The sequence below is a fragment of the Patagioenas fasciata genome, chromosome Z (assembly GCF_037038585.1).
Source record: "Patagioenas fasciata isolate bPatFas1 chromosome Z, bPatFas1.hap1, whole genome shotgun sequence".
Lineage (NCBI taxonomy): Eukaryota > Metazoa > Chordata > Aves > Columbiformes > Columbidae > Patagioenas > Patagioenas fasciata.
Window position 1 is genome coordinate 69,486,160 of NC_092560.1, and position 14,133 is coordinate 69,500,292.

At 39.0% G+C, this 14,133-nt stretch overlaps 2 protein-coding genes across 6 annotated transcripts in view; one reads left to right on the top strand and one right to left on the bottom strand.

Annotated features, from left to right (window-relative positions):
- The window catches only part of IQGAP2 (IQ motif containing GTPase activating protein 2), a 126,781-nt gene that overhangs the window by 22,631 nt on the left and 90,017 nt on the right, over positions 1–14,133 (bottom strand). For all 5 annotated transcript variants that reach the window (XM_065860348.2, XM_065860346.2, XM_065860347.2 and 2 more), the window contains 3 exons: positions 6,851–6,941; positions 2,247–2,408; positions 952–1,094 (listed from right to left, as the gene is read on the bottom strand). In XM_065860348.2, the coding sequence (XP_065716420.1) occupies positions 952–1,094; positions 2,247–2,408; positions 6,851–6,941 (396 nt within the window). The remainder of the gene's footprint in view (positions 1–951; positions 1,095–2,246; positions 2,409–6,850; positions 6,942–14,133) is intronic.
- F2RL2 (coagulation factor II thrombin receptor like 2) lies at positions 8,534–12,970 on the top strand. The gene is made up of 2 exons (XM_065860350.2): positions 8,534–9,101; positions 10,813–12,970. Exons 1-2 carry the CDS (start codon positions 9,044–9,046, stop codon positions 11,898–11,900), a joined length of 1,146 nt encoding a protein of 381 aa, XP_065716422.1. The 5' UTR covers positions 8,534–9,043; the 3' UTR covers positions 11,901–12,970.

Sequence of the window (14,133 nt, forward strand, 5' to 3'; positions counted from 1 at the left end):
AAAACTGAAGCCAAAACCTTCCTGGAATTTGGCCTCTATTTTCTTCATCTGTACAGCTTACGTTCATACTGTCCAAGCCCCTCTGATTTACCCATAGATTTTAATCAGTATGAAGGAATAGCTAATTTGCTAGCACTGAATGTTTTATGAAGGAAAATAAACTCCTTTCAAGCCTCAGTTAACTAGGTGGACATGCTATTCTGAGACTTTTTTTATATATACCCTAGAAGAGTTCTGCTTTCCTAATATTTACAAGTTTTTTGTAGAAGTCAGACATCTAGAAATACTCACTGAGTCAGGGAGCTCACTATAAAGAAGCACACTGAAGTAATTCTGAAGTCAGAATTGCAGAAGGACATAAGAGCTCTTTGTGCAGCACAATAAACATATAGGCTAGATGGGCTGCATCAGAACAGATCACGCAAGCTTCTGCACAGTTTATTTTTTGCTTTATTCTAAGTTACATTTTATGCCAGCACAGAGCTGCTACAATAAGAGGGATTAACTATCACACTCATCGTGTTGAATTTGTAGATATGAGAATGCTGTCAGATGATTAAATTTAAACAAAACCGTGCTTCCACCTGCCACCAAATACATAATGAAATTCCTTGTCATAGGCCAATGTGAAGTCCAAAAAATAAAAGGATATGAAAACATGAAAACAATCAGACTTGCCTACCATTGGTGTCTGCTGCTGGCCATTAAAAGCAATGCTGTAAACCACAGTTAGGAAGTCTCTGAATCATTCTCTGACATCAGACAAGAGGCTGTGCTACCACTGTCTGCTTAGACTTAAGGTGCTGTTATTGTCAGGAACAGATACTGAACTAAAATGATCTTCAATCTCACCCAGCACAGCCTCTTGCGTTGATATTGCTATGTCTGGCTATATTTCTCTCAAACACTTATGCTGCATTTCCAATAAAAACAAATGCTTCAGCTACCTACCTGGATTTCTTCACCAGTTAACCATGAAGTTTTCGGTACAACTCCTTCAGGGGCAACGCAGGTTCCTTCCTCTGTTTCCACATTGTAATAGTAATCATACATGTTTTTCATTACAAGTTTAATCCATGGACTTTCATTAGAATCTAAAGATAATGCATACCATTAGCACACATTTATGTTCTGTAACACTGACAAATTACTGCTTTCCCTGCCTATCTCTACATTTGCTATAAGCCCATTTTACATTAAAAGTCCCTATATGTCTTGGGCCAATTTACAGTAAGGATGTTTTCGAAATCTGCAGTTACATGGATCAGGATCGTTCTTCTATAACAGAACAGCAACTAGTACAGATCCATTGCCAGCTTCTCCAAAACCCAACATGCCAAGTTGGTGCTTGGTCCTGAAACAGTGTATGCTATGTTTTCCATCATCACTCACACAAGTGCAATTCGGACTGTGTTTATAAAATAAATATTGTCCTCTGACCAAATGCTAGGCTTTACTGACACTTAGCTCACACTGGGCATTTCCTATGTCCACATCATTGCCTTCTTTAGTGCTTTTATATACAAAGCTGTATCCTGACAGGCAGGAAAAGCCTCATTTCCTCACAGACAAAAGGTCTCAAGGTAAAGCTGATAAGGTCAGTTGTGCAAAATGCCCTCTCAAAACACATTGCAGGATGGAACATAACCATCTACTTTAAGAAAGTGTACTATACAGACAGGTGTGGGGTTTTTTTTTCAGTTGCTGGCTAATTTTGGCTGCATTAGCTATGACCATCTCACACCTCTTACATGACAAAACATCGCATTGTCTTACTATGGGCAGATTCTAGCCCCAGCTTTAACTGATAACTGCTGCTCTGGCAGTGCAGTGATCATAACCAAGCCACGGAAACTGGCAAAGCCTGGCCTGACATTTAACAGTAACCTGTAAGGCCAAAGTGCCTTCTCTGCTGACAGAAAATCAGGGAATAATACGGATTTCTTAGAGGATGGAGTAGTCCATTGACTGAATTCACTCAGAGGCTACGTTTGAGATTCTAGGAGTCTTAGCTAGACTCTGGAAATAGCTAGTCATTTCTCAGCATGCACTGTGGTCTGGATGTGTGCAGCAGTTCAACATCATGTAAAGAGCACTTGAGCAAGTGTAACATATTTCTCAAGAGATTTCAAAAACCAGCAACTGTGGTCTTCAGTTTACAGTGATATTTATGTAAGCTTCTTTTGTGCTGGTCTTCCAGTTGCCTTATGGAGATGTGCAACTGTCCTCTTCAGGAAGGTTTTTACCTTCTCTAGTTTTCAGCTGCTTGGCTTCTGAGAGGTTCCTGAAGTAGGCTTCTGCACACTCCGGAACAACTCGTAATCCAAACTTGGACTGCAGTATCATCAGTATTGGCTCCAAATCACCCTTCTCCAAGCTCTTGTTAATCATCGATGTTCCAACAGCCACTAGGGTAAAATAATGACGTAGAAAATTAAGTGGTTTGTACTCTACATACCCACAACCCTAGCCTCCAGCAACTTGATAATGGACTTCTAAGGCTGGCACACACAGACAGCATGACATACACAGCAATTCAGTGCTTCACCCACTTGTAGCTTCCTTCTTGCTTGTAAGGACAAGTATTTCTTAGAACAGCAAGTTTGTTAAACAGAACGCTTGCACTCCACCCAGGCTAGGATGCATCCACAGCATGACAGAGTGGTCTAAGGGCATAGCTGCTCCTCTGTTAAGCATCACACCAGATAACATCAAGTCAGGGACTGAGGATGGCAGGTACCCCCCACTCAGCCTGATCTAACAGACAGGCTATCAAGCAGGTCACCTGAGCTTTCTACAGATGCATGATGTTACTAGCGTTTACAGAATGAAGCTGTAAACCTTAACATTCACTTCTACTATGCAAAGCGGGAATAAATCCAATTGCCTTACACTATCTTGAAACACTAACAGTGTCCTGGTCAGGATTCTCAAGCAACTCTGTCTTGTCCTCACTGCCTGGGAGCTTGTCTAAAGCTGATACAGCAAGTTCATGCCCCTGAGTTTGCCAGAGACACAGCTTTTGCATCCATGGCACTTAAGTGATACTGTGAAGCATATTCAAACTTTGAGGATTTATGAAGGATTTATTTATTGACCCACACTCTTATTGAGGACTTCCTAACTATCATTTGATTTGTTGAGGTCCCACCATCACTTGAAGAGCTGATACCACCATATCTGACAAGATGTAGCAGCACACACCACTTCAAACACACTAGAGTTACATGCTGCTTTAAAAACTGCTGCTCTGGTTTTAATGGTGTTCCTTGACATCTAAATTCAAGATCCATGCACAGAGGAGCAAGTGAATAGACATTTATGGCTAGAACATACATCATATACTGGCTTAAGTGAATCTGGCTGCTTTTGCATTCCTCAGCTGCCCTTCACACTGCAAGACCAATCACTTATCTTGTGTATATCCAGATGAACACAAAAAAGGTCTCTCCCCATGCTCAGTGCTCTGCCTATACATTTTTTCCAGCCAGAGTTCACCTAAAATGTGCTTAGTATCAGAAACCTACATATAGGAGGCACGTGAGAGCTGGCAGGTGAGCATTTCAGCAAAAGAAATAATTCTTTTTGTGGCTAGTTTGACTAAAGTGGAATGGATACATTTGGCTAAATAACAACAGAACAGTCTCCATATGCATTGGCATCCAGCTGAGAAACAGTAAATACACAACACCACACCACCACCATCTGGATTTCTACCAGATAGCATCCTGCTATTTTTCTGTGCTTTGGGAAGGACCCATGCCAAGCACCCATGTGCTCCCCAGAAGACTGGCAAAGACTTTGTACCACAGCTGTGGTATTGCAGTGCCCAGGCATCTGGCCTCAGTAGCCGGGAAGCTGGAAAAACTGGGAAAGCTACACATCACCAGCTTGCTGCTGCTGTCCAGGGGGCTATGGGGGTTCAGCCCTACTTAAATGCAGCCCTGTGCATCTGGTCAACTCTGGTCACCCATATTTGAATGCTTTTCTTCCTCCTTTTCATCCTATAATTACAGGTGCCAGAAACTATTGTTATGAAGATAAAAGGGCACACAACCTAGCTAACAGTAGGTCCCCTACTGCCTGACTTTTTCTTATCCTTTAACTAATTATTCCTGTGTTTTAGAAGAGAAAAGTAAGACAAATACTTAGTAAAGAAAAATACCAATTCAGTAGAGGTTATTCCTTTACATTGGAGGGCTACAATTAATACTGTGGCTGTTGCTCTAAAGAAAGGCCATGTGACCCCTGTAAAACTATCAGCTAAAGAGAGCTCAGCCATTGCCAGCTGTAGGAGAACTGTGGGCTCCAGTCTGCTCCTGCAGCAGTTGTGATGTCAATACCAGATCAACACTGTGAAGAGCTATTTTCTGCACCCATCCTCCCTTCAAACAGCTAAAATATACAAAGATGCAGCTGTCTGGTGTGATAAGCCTCAACCCTCAAACAGGGCCAAAGATCAGCATTTTCCTGTAATGTGGACACTCTCATGACAGATCCTGCTTTGACAGACACTCTTCCTGTTCAAGACCGAAGGGTGGTTATGGTATCTATTCCTGAAGGCTATACAGCTCATATATAGCCAATCTGATTCAAAAGGTAAAGGTGATGCAAACTGAACAATCAAAGAATTAGGAAGCACCCCAGCATTTACTGAACATGTCTTCCTAAATAAAGATACAAGATAGAAAGTCCTTACTGACAGGGAAAAAAAACCCTTAAACATTTTAATACTCTAGTATTCAACCTTTATATAAGGAGTAAAAATTACTTCAGAAGGAATCAAGACTGTTTCAGAAGAGCTGTCAGTACCTTATTTTACTTCCTTTTTTATTGCCATTACAGCAGTAGCCTCGAAAATATATTTGTTCCAGTCAGAACAAAGTGTAAATCTTTGACTGCATTGCAAAAGTTTTTGAGTGGGAGGTGGGGAGTAGTTTGTCTTTCAAAAACAGCATCTCTGAGATAGATCACAATAAAAGTTTATTTTTAAGTTGTGATCAAGCTGAACTAAGTTTAGACTACACAAACACAACAGGTTAACTTCCTGAGACAGGATTTGTTTGTTACAGGAAGTATCAAGTTCTGTGCTGTGGGGAAATTTTAAATCTCAGTTTTTAGCTGCAAAAGCTTAGAGCACTTCTGAGGAATGTGCTGTGCTGACACTGCTTCCTTTCAACCCAGAGGGCAGAGTACAAGAGATTAGTAGTTATTTCCACAAGTGACTTGTTAAAACAGTTCTACTGATCACACGATTAAGAAAAGCTGTACATTTACTACAACTATAGTGCCACACACTAAATGAAAAGATTTTACTACAACAACTAACTAGAAGATGGAGTAGTGCCTTATCTTTAGTAATATTGTATGGTGCTGATATATGGATAATGCTGTGCTAATTCCTGAAGGCTGTTTATGAGATACATTCTTAATGCTTTTACACAAGTGGACACAAATGAGGATGTTTTCAAGTTGTAAGCTAAAGCCCAAGAACATCTGTTTATAAGCTATGCATTTCCTTCCCTTCTCTGTACTCAGGTGTTTCCTTGTGCCTCTGGATAGCATTGATGTGAAGCCATTTTTGTCCACAAAAGAAGGTATCAGCACTCCCGAGTACAAGAGCTTGGTTGGGACAACAAATGTGTGTCTGATTCCCTCAGAAAACACAAGCTGGGTGCTTTTCACAACCGATGCATGACCTACAAAAATACTTCAAGCTTCTTCAGTATATCTGGCTGGTTACATCGAGACTGTATTAATTGATTAAATAAATTCTGAAGTAATAACACTAAATTCAATGTTTCTGTAGCAGGGATGGAAGACTTTGTAATAGCTAGCTGTGTTTGTTTTCTTCCACCCACAACTTACAAAGCACTAACAACAGACACAGCCTGGCTACAAGTAAACAGGCTGCCACACTGTGCTAAAGAAGGCTGAATGCAGCACTGCAGGAATGCACAGAGTTCAGCGATTGTATTCACAAGCTCTCAGGGTGCAAAAGAAGGCAACACTGACTCACCCAAAGCCAGCTCAAGCAGAAGGTGACCAAATACCAAACACCAAGCTAACAGTCTTGGCTGGTGTGTGCTGGCCCAAGACAGACACATGTAGGGGTGCCACCATGCTTTCGAGCATGACCCACACACCCAGCTACACTTTCTCTACATTACTTGCCACTCAAAGTTTGTTACATTATGGATATTTCTCTAATATTATTATATTTAATCCAAACTTTGACAGAGGATGTTGAGTGTACCCAGTACATAATGCTCTGACAGGGCAAGCCTCAGCATTTTTCCTACAGATCTCCTCCTCTTTACAAATTGGAAAAACATGTCCTTCTCCAAAAAGCCTGAATGTTCTTTGTATGCTATTTTTAAAGTTAATATGTTACTTTTTTTTTGTAAACACTTAATAAAAGGCATTATAATAAAAGAATAAGCAAAGTTGTAAACATTTAAGAATATGCGCTTGCAACATACATCACGATTTTAGTCTTATATAAGCAAAATAAGCTCTTGCACAGTATATCCCTTCCTGTTCTCTTTTTCTTCTGTTTCACCAGCTATGTGAAGATACACTAACTCTAGGGATCTTGGTCATATTGATAACTTATATAGTCAAATCTACTAAATCATTAGCCAAATTGTAAAAATTACCACTTTAGATAAAACCAGCACCACCCCGGATATCTAAGCCATCCTATTTTCAGTAGGATAAAGAATATGCATTAATTTCTTTTGATGTATTTAAAGGGCTGCCACACTTTCCTGAAGTGGAAAAAAGTTATCAATTCCAGCTTTTGAAGACTAAGAAAAACAAGAACAATGCAGATAAAGTCATTGCTCACAGATTACTGCTTCTTTTATATTGTTGTTGGCATCATTGATTCCATTTTGTATTTCATCCAGCCAGAGAAGCACTGATTCATCTTGGGATTCCTGGAAAAAGAATAGAGAAAAGCCATGAAAAAAGTGAACTATAACAAAAGTTGTCTGAGCATACTGATGAGCTCTGATATACAAACTCCCCTTACAAAGCCCTTGGACACTAAAAATAATTTGACCACTTAAAGCAATAAAACACACATATTTGATTTACTGACTTGAATAAAACCCTGTTCAAATACAAAGCTCTGAAAGTTTTCATATGTAGAAGACACGATCCTGGCTAAAGATGAATACAAATTTTGAGCAAAGCTAGAAATGTTTTCATTTCCATGATACATAAACAAAGTAATCTGGGTGTCAAATAAAACCACACATTATCAGGCAGCACTGTGATATCTGTGTGAAGAGCACAAAGCAGAAGACCAAAGGAAGCTGGCTTGCTTTCAGAATCCCTTATTTGGAAAGAATCCGCTTGTGTACCTGAGTATGCATTACATTAGAAAATAACAACAAAAACTGACATACAATGACAACTCAGGTTTAGTAATAATGACTTTACACAGGCAACTAACATCTCAAGAATTAAACAGCAGAGCAGATACCACTCTTCTTACAGGCTAACAGTGTGTGGCATTTATCCCCAAGTTAAAATAGAGTATGTAGGAAAGAGGCCTCATCATCCCCACTAACCAACTGTGCTCCTGCTGCCTTGGTTCACAGGTGAACCAGCACTTTGGCTGAGAAAATAAGGTTTTGGGGCTAAAGAGACATTTAAAATCTAATCCAGTAGGCAGGGAAACAAAATTCATTCTAAAGAGGAAACAGGAGTGCTGGGTCTATAATAGACTGATGATGAGAGAAACAGGAATGCATTCATTTGATAAAGATCTAGGAGTATCTGCACACAAGTATTTCACCAAATAAAACCCAGAAACTATCTCAAGCTTATAGAGTGTGAATAAAGAACCAATTTCACAATGGATCTTCCTAGTTTTGCACACAATTCCAGGGCAAAAATCCGATAAATGTCTTATCCACAGAAAATAAAGACAAAATGTTTAACAACAAAAAAAAAAAAGGAAAGATAGACTCTTCAGTTTGTATCATATATGTAAACAAGGTAGCAGAACAAATAAAATGTAGTATCATGCAATTGCATGACAGTGGGCACACACCACAAGTGTAGCATAAAATTAGAGTTAACACTTGAGAGACTATATACTAAATTCCTAAACTACAGCTGGCAATTTTGTGAAAACAACTCAGAAGAGAATTCTGCATCTGATGTCCAGTTTCTACACACCAAATACAAGAACAGGCACAAATACTGCTCTGGAGCCAAGTACAGCTTATGCTGAGCCTCATTGCCAGCTTGGAAGCCAGACCAATGCTTGGGCTAATTTGGTCTGCTGGAAGCAAGCTGCTGTTATTTGGCATTCAGGGAAGGAAAAATAAAAAATCCAAGCAGAGAAAAAGGAAGGGAATCAACAAAACAGCAGATGAAAATAGGGGAAAGGTTTCAGAGCCTGCAGGCTGTGAAGGGGGGGGAACTGTCTGAGCGAAGCAGGCAGCTGGATTGAAGGAGCACAGATAGCTAATAGTGGGTAGGTAGGTAAAAGGCAAAGCAGACAACAGTTGTCTTAAGTCATGTTTGTATGTATGGCTTGCTTTCACCTTCACATTTGCTAGACTGGGAACACCACACTTCCTCAAGCAGAATTCAGTGACATGGAATTTCAGTCTGTGGATGAGACCTTTCAGGGTTTAATGAACGCGCCCTCTGATTTTTTTCAGAAAACAGCTTTATTCCCCTTATATCTGTATGTACACATTTCAGTATAACCCCTCACATCGGCTTCAGGCTCATGGTAAATTAGGAGTTAAATTGCTGCTGTAAAGCAATATTATCTGCGTTGGGCAGAGGCTGAAACTGAGTCATGTGTGCATATTTGGATACGTCACACCCTCTTGCTGTAGTAGACAAAGAACAAACTAGCTACTTACTATAAACCTCATGCCTACAGGATGCTTCTGGCGAACAGATCAATCATTCTCTAGTCTCTTACACAGGGGAAAAAAATCCCACACAAAATGCCACTTGAGATGAACTAGAACAGCATCATTGTTTGCCCAGCTGAATTTCACATACCACAATGAAGATACTGTTTTTCAGTGGACTGCTGTCTCTTAGCTCCAGTCTTTTCACAACAGGTAAGTCCTCCTTTCTGTACCTATTCTATATTTTAGTCTTTATGAAAATATGGGCTCTTTTATTATGTTTGTGCTTTGCCAAATGGATTGTATGTGTATCATTACAGACAACTATATGCTAGGAAGCCTCACTTAAGGCAGATTTTTATTCTTCCATTTCAGTGACACCTTACCTCCCCTCTTTGCCCAAGTCACTTTCTATAGCTAGTTTGATTTAAGGGATCTTTCTGCACTTACTGAAGGCATATCTTCTCTATAGTATTTCTGTAATGATCTGATAATCATAAACCTGTAGTCTTGTTCTTTCTGCTTTAAAACATTCAACAAAATCACAACTTCAGGTGGTCTTATAGAAGGAAATGCTCAGATAACTGTTGTGATAAAAATAACCAAAGGAAATTATCAAATAATAAACCTAGTTTTTTTCCTCACTAGGATTAAACCTGTTTTCAAACCAAGATAATTTTAAAGAGTTGATTCATATATAAAATATATACATACATACGTACACACGCATGTGCATATATCTTAAAGAGTGACTAAAATTCATTTTCTGGATTAACCATCCGGAAATCACTCAAAGGGATGCAGACTACTAATTATAATTTGAAAGCATTCTACCATAAATCTGCCAGTGGAGGACAGAAAAAAAAACCTGTTTTCCATGTTTTATTCCCATATGGAAGGATAAAAGAAAAACCCACAGGTTTAATCCAAACTTCAGTTAACTTCTGAATTCCAGTTTCAAGATGCATGCTCTAAGCTTTACACTAAGTCTTTTGGTATTACACACAGCTAATAAAATTTTTAAATTACAAAATTGATTACACTGCTGTTTATTCTGCGAAATTTGTTTTGTAAAATACTTTCTAAACTCATGTGCTCCACACACTTGTGCTTCATCTGTAAATGTCAATGTCTGTACAAAATTCTCCACTAAAGACTATGAGTCAGGCATTAATAAAAGTGGCGGGACTGGCTTTGCCCACATGCTAACAGTGTTTATTTACTGAAAATTTTCCTGCTGCATGAAAAGTTTCATTAATTTACCAATAAATCTGATCTAATATCAGCCCAATAATTTCAGTTATCAAGATTAACTGTCCTTCCTCACTTATGAGAAGCTGAAAAGATCTATTTTGCTTTAGTCAGAAGTTGAAGAATACAAAATACTATTATTAATTTGATATGCGAGACCAAAAAAATTGAGTTTTTTCAATTTTCTAATTTACAGGTTTTAACCTGTGTTAGGCAAGACAGTGCTTTTTCCATCTTTTGCAGTCATGCATTTCATCCATGAAGTGACAAAGATAGTACCACTGTTTGCTTTTCCGATCAAGCCTAGACCAAGGCTGCTGTTTGTATGATGAATTACAAACATTGTTACTATGGGGCAAAACTCTCTAGCTGATAAACATTTCTGTAATGTCTGGTATTTTTTGCCAGTTACTGAAAGCATGCAAAATTCAGAAAGATCAGGTCAACACTAAATTAGTGGTAAATTTTTAAAGTTACATGTGAGATGACAAGTAAAGTGAAGACTGTCCTTGAGCACATTTGATATGAACACCCAAAGCAAAGGAAAATGTCACCAAATCTTTTAAACATATAAAACTTTTCACGAGGATGTTTACCTTTCTCTTTACCTGAAGATGAATTACATTGCTAATTCAGTAATGTGCCCTTTTTAACATTTTAACTTTTTTTTTAGCTTCAGAATTTTCACTGAATGGCTCTGCAATTAAAACTGTCTCTCTTATCAAGACTTTTCGTGGAATTTCAGTAAGAGACTATGATTACATCCCTCCTTATGCTATAGAAGGGGAGACAAAATCCATCCATATCAGAGAAGACAAATGCTCTTCAAAAAAGTCAAATGACTCCACTTTAACAGAAGTGAACAACACCACACTTGAATACCTGACCAGCTCTTTGAGCACCAAGCTAATACCTGCAGTCTACCTCAGTGCTGTTTTATTGGGTGTGCCATCTAATGCCATCATTTTGTGGATGTTACTCTTCAGGATCCGGTCTGTATGCACCGCCATCCTCTACACAAACTTGGCAGTTTCAGATCTGCTCTTCTGCATCATGCTGCCCTTCAAAATAGCATATCACATCAACGGGAACAACTGGATTTTTGGGGAAATGATGTGTCGAACCACCACTGTGGTGTTTTACGGTAACATGTACTGCTCCATTTTGCTGCTCACATGTATCAGTGTTAGCCGCTATGTGGCCATTGTTCACCCCTTCACCTACAAGAGCCTGCCGAAACGTGCCTATGCCATCGCAGTCTGCGCTACCGTGTGGATCATTGTCTTCCTGTACATGCTCCCGCTTTGCATAATGCAGCAAAGCTATTATGTGAAACAACTGGGCATCTACACCTGCCACGATGTGCACAATGCCTGCGAAACCATATCTTCCTTCCAGTTCTACTACTATGTTTCTTTAGTCACCTTCGGGTTTTTAATACCTCTCGCAACTATCATTTTCTGCTATGTCTCAATTATACGAGCACTCAAGACTCATGAATGGTTCTGGTATGTTAAAGTCAGTCTTTTGATCCTTACTATCTTTGCTATTTGCTTTGTACCAAGCAATATTATCCTTATTATCCATCACATTAACTATTACTATAACAACACAGATGGGTTGTATTCTTTTTATCTAATTGCTTTATGTCTTAGCAGCTTAAACAGTTGTCTTGATCCTTTCCTTTATTTTCTTATGTCCAAAATCAGAAGTCAATCCAATATTTATCTAACAATGGTTAAAATATCCAGGGAAAAATGAGTTTAGTTCTATATTTCTATTACTGGAATTATGACTTTGTATAGTATTAACCTAGGCAGCAAAGCTCAGGTGCAACAGTTAAATTAAAAAGTGTTAAAAAATACAATCTCAGTAAAAATTTACTTGCTTCCAAACACCAGACAAAAAATGTCCTCAGAAATACATTTCTTCAGCCCTACAATTTTATCATACATATTGCAACATCTGGTGTGCCTAGACTCAGAGCTCCATTTTGTTCTGGGAAGATCACTTTCATGTCCATGAAGATGAAACCAGAATATCAGTCACCACAGCTTCCGAACATCAGAAGAGAAGTCAATAGCTGAACATCACTTTCAGGCCCATTCATGATTTCCAAATACTTAAAAAGTTAGCTCTCAGCCCACAATCACTGCAGGAACAGTGGTGTGAAAGCAAGTTTTTGGTGCAGCGGAAGTGGGAACAACTAAAAGCACTTTATGCACCTGTGAACTGTAGAGCTTTGTGGAAGCTCCCTGCCACACAGACAAGAAAGCAAATACTGCCCTGGATGTTGGAAATAAAGGGCCATAGTCCCTGTAGGTTCAAGGAGCAGTAAATATACAGCTGTAGACACAGGCTGACACAATTCAACATCTCCTATGAGGCTGCTTAACCAGCTTTGCTTTGGAGACTTGTTCTTCCACTTCCTCAGTGCCTGCACTCTTCTAGCTCATGAGGATTGCTGGGAGCTAACCCTTATCAGTGTGAACCCAGGCATGTGTAATTCTTGCTTGGTAAGCAAAACAGTGAAGCTATTTTGCAGTATTCTCTATTTCCACATCCTCACAGGAAATACCTTCAGTGTTACAAATACTGAAGCTAGTTATGGTTGATTGCCCACATTAATAAAGCAAAGGGCTAGCTTTTACATTTACAGAAACTCAAAAGCTACATATATACTGAGGATAAGTTCTACAAAATAAGCTCAGTAGCTTGTGTTTGTATTTGTTAACTCCAGAATGTGAAACAGCGATGAGAAAAATGTGTTTTACTTCGGTTTGATAATGGCATTGTAAAAAAACTTCAATAAAATCATTTGCACTGGAAAATGTCTTCAAGGAATCTGCAGCCTGGTAAGACCCATCTCCCTTCCCCCCACTCCAGTTTCTTCTGGTTCCTAATTAAAGTTACTTTTAATCATGCCATTCCCTCAACATACACAAGAGCAGATTTTAAAGATAAATTTAAAGTAGTCCAGATGTTATACAATTATTCTAAACATAAAAAATGACAACTATAAAACCAGTATTCCTATCACTCGAAAAAATAAAATAACACAGGAACCGTTTCAACATTTGGCACATCTGTTTAACTTTTCAGTTATCCATAATACACTTCCTAAACCCAGAGTTTCTCTTCACTGCAGCCTGAATACACTTAGTTTAAATGGCCTTGAGAACGGTTAGAAGCTGTGGTTTAATATTACAGAAATAAATAAATTCCAGGTTTTCATTTTCAATTTCAAGCAAGGAACAAGTAGGTGTGACCTGAGATTAAGACCAGTAACAGGAGATCTGGGTTCAGACTACTTCCTCAAAGCCACCACAGCTACAGGGATGTGAACAGCGAGCTGGTTACAATAAGTGAGCAGGTTTGACCCATATGTTTTTCCAAACACTGTGAAACACAGGAAGTTCACAGGCAGGCCTATCTGATCCTTGTAAATCAAATACTTCCTTTTACCACAGCTCACTCTTAAAACATGCTGAATACGATTAAAAGCAGATCCGCCTTATAAACAGGACTCAGAAAAGTAGGGAATAGACTTCAGACTTACTGTACCGCCTTCTCTATTCTGTTGGGGATTTTTGTTTGGTTGTTTTTTTAAAAGGAAGTTGAAATCATATTTTTGCCTGAAGAACAGTGTAGGTAGTAATTCAAATTAATGCATCTGAGTATTTCTTTTGGGAGTAGATACAGTACAATGTGTTGTTTTCTTCCTAAACAGGAGAATCGGTGTGGTTTTTTTCACCATGAAGGGGGAAAACACAGTTATTTCGAGTATTTGTCAAAAGACTGCAAAACCAAAACACCTCAGGAGAGAAAGGCCAGCAGAAGTATTTAAGAACATCACAAATTTTTGAATGACAGGATTTCAATGAGATTGCACAGTTTCTGTTCTGAAACTTGGAGACACCCATTTGTTTCCTACCCGCACATTCACACAGGGACAGGAGCAGGCACTGGGTTCACACCTGGGGAGCCCAGCAGG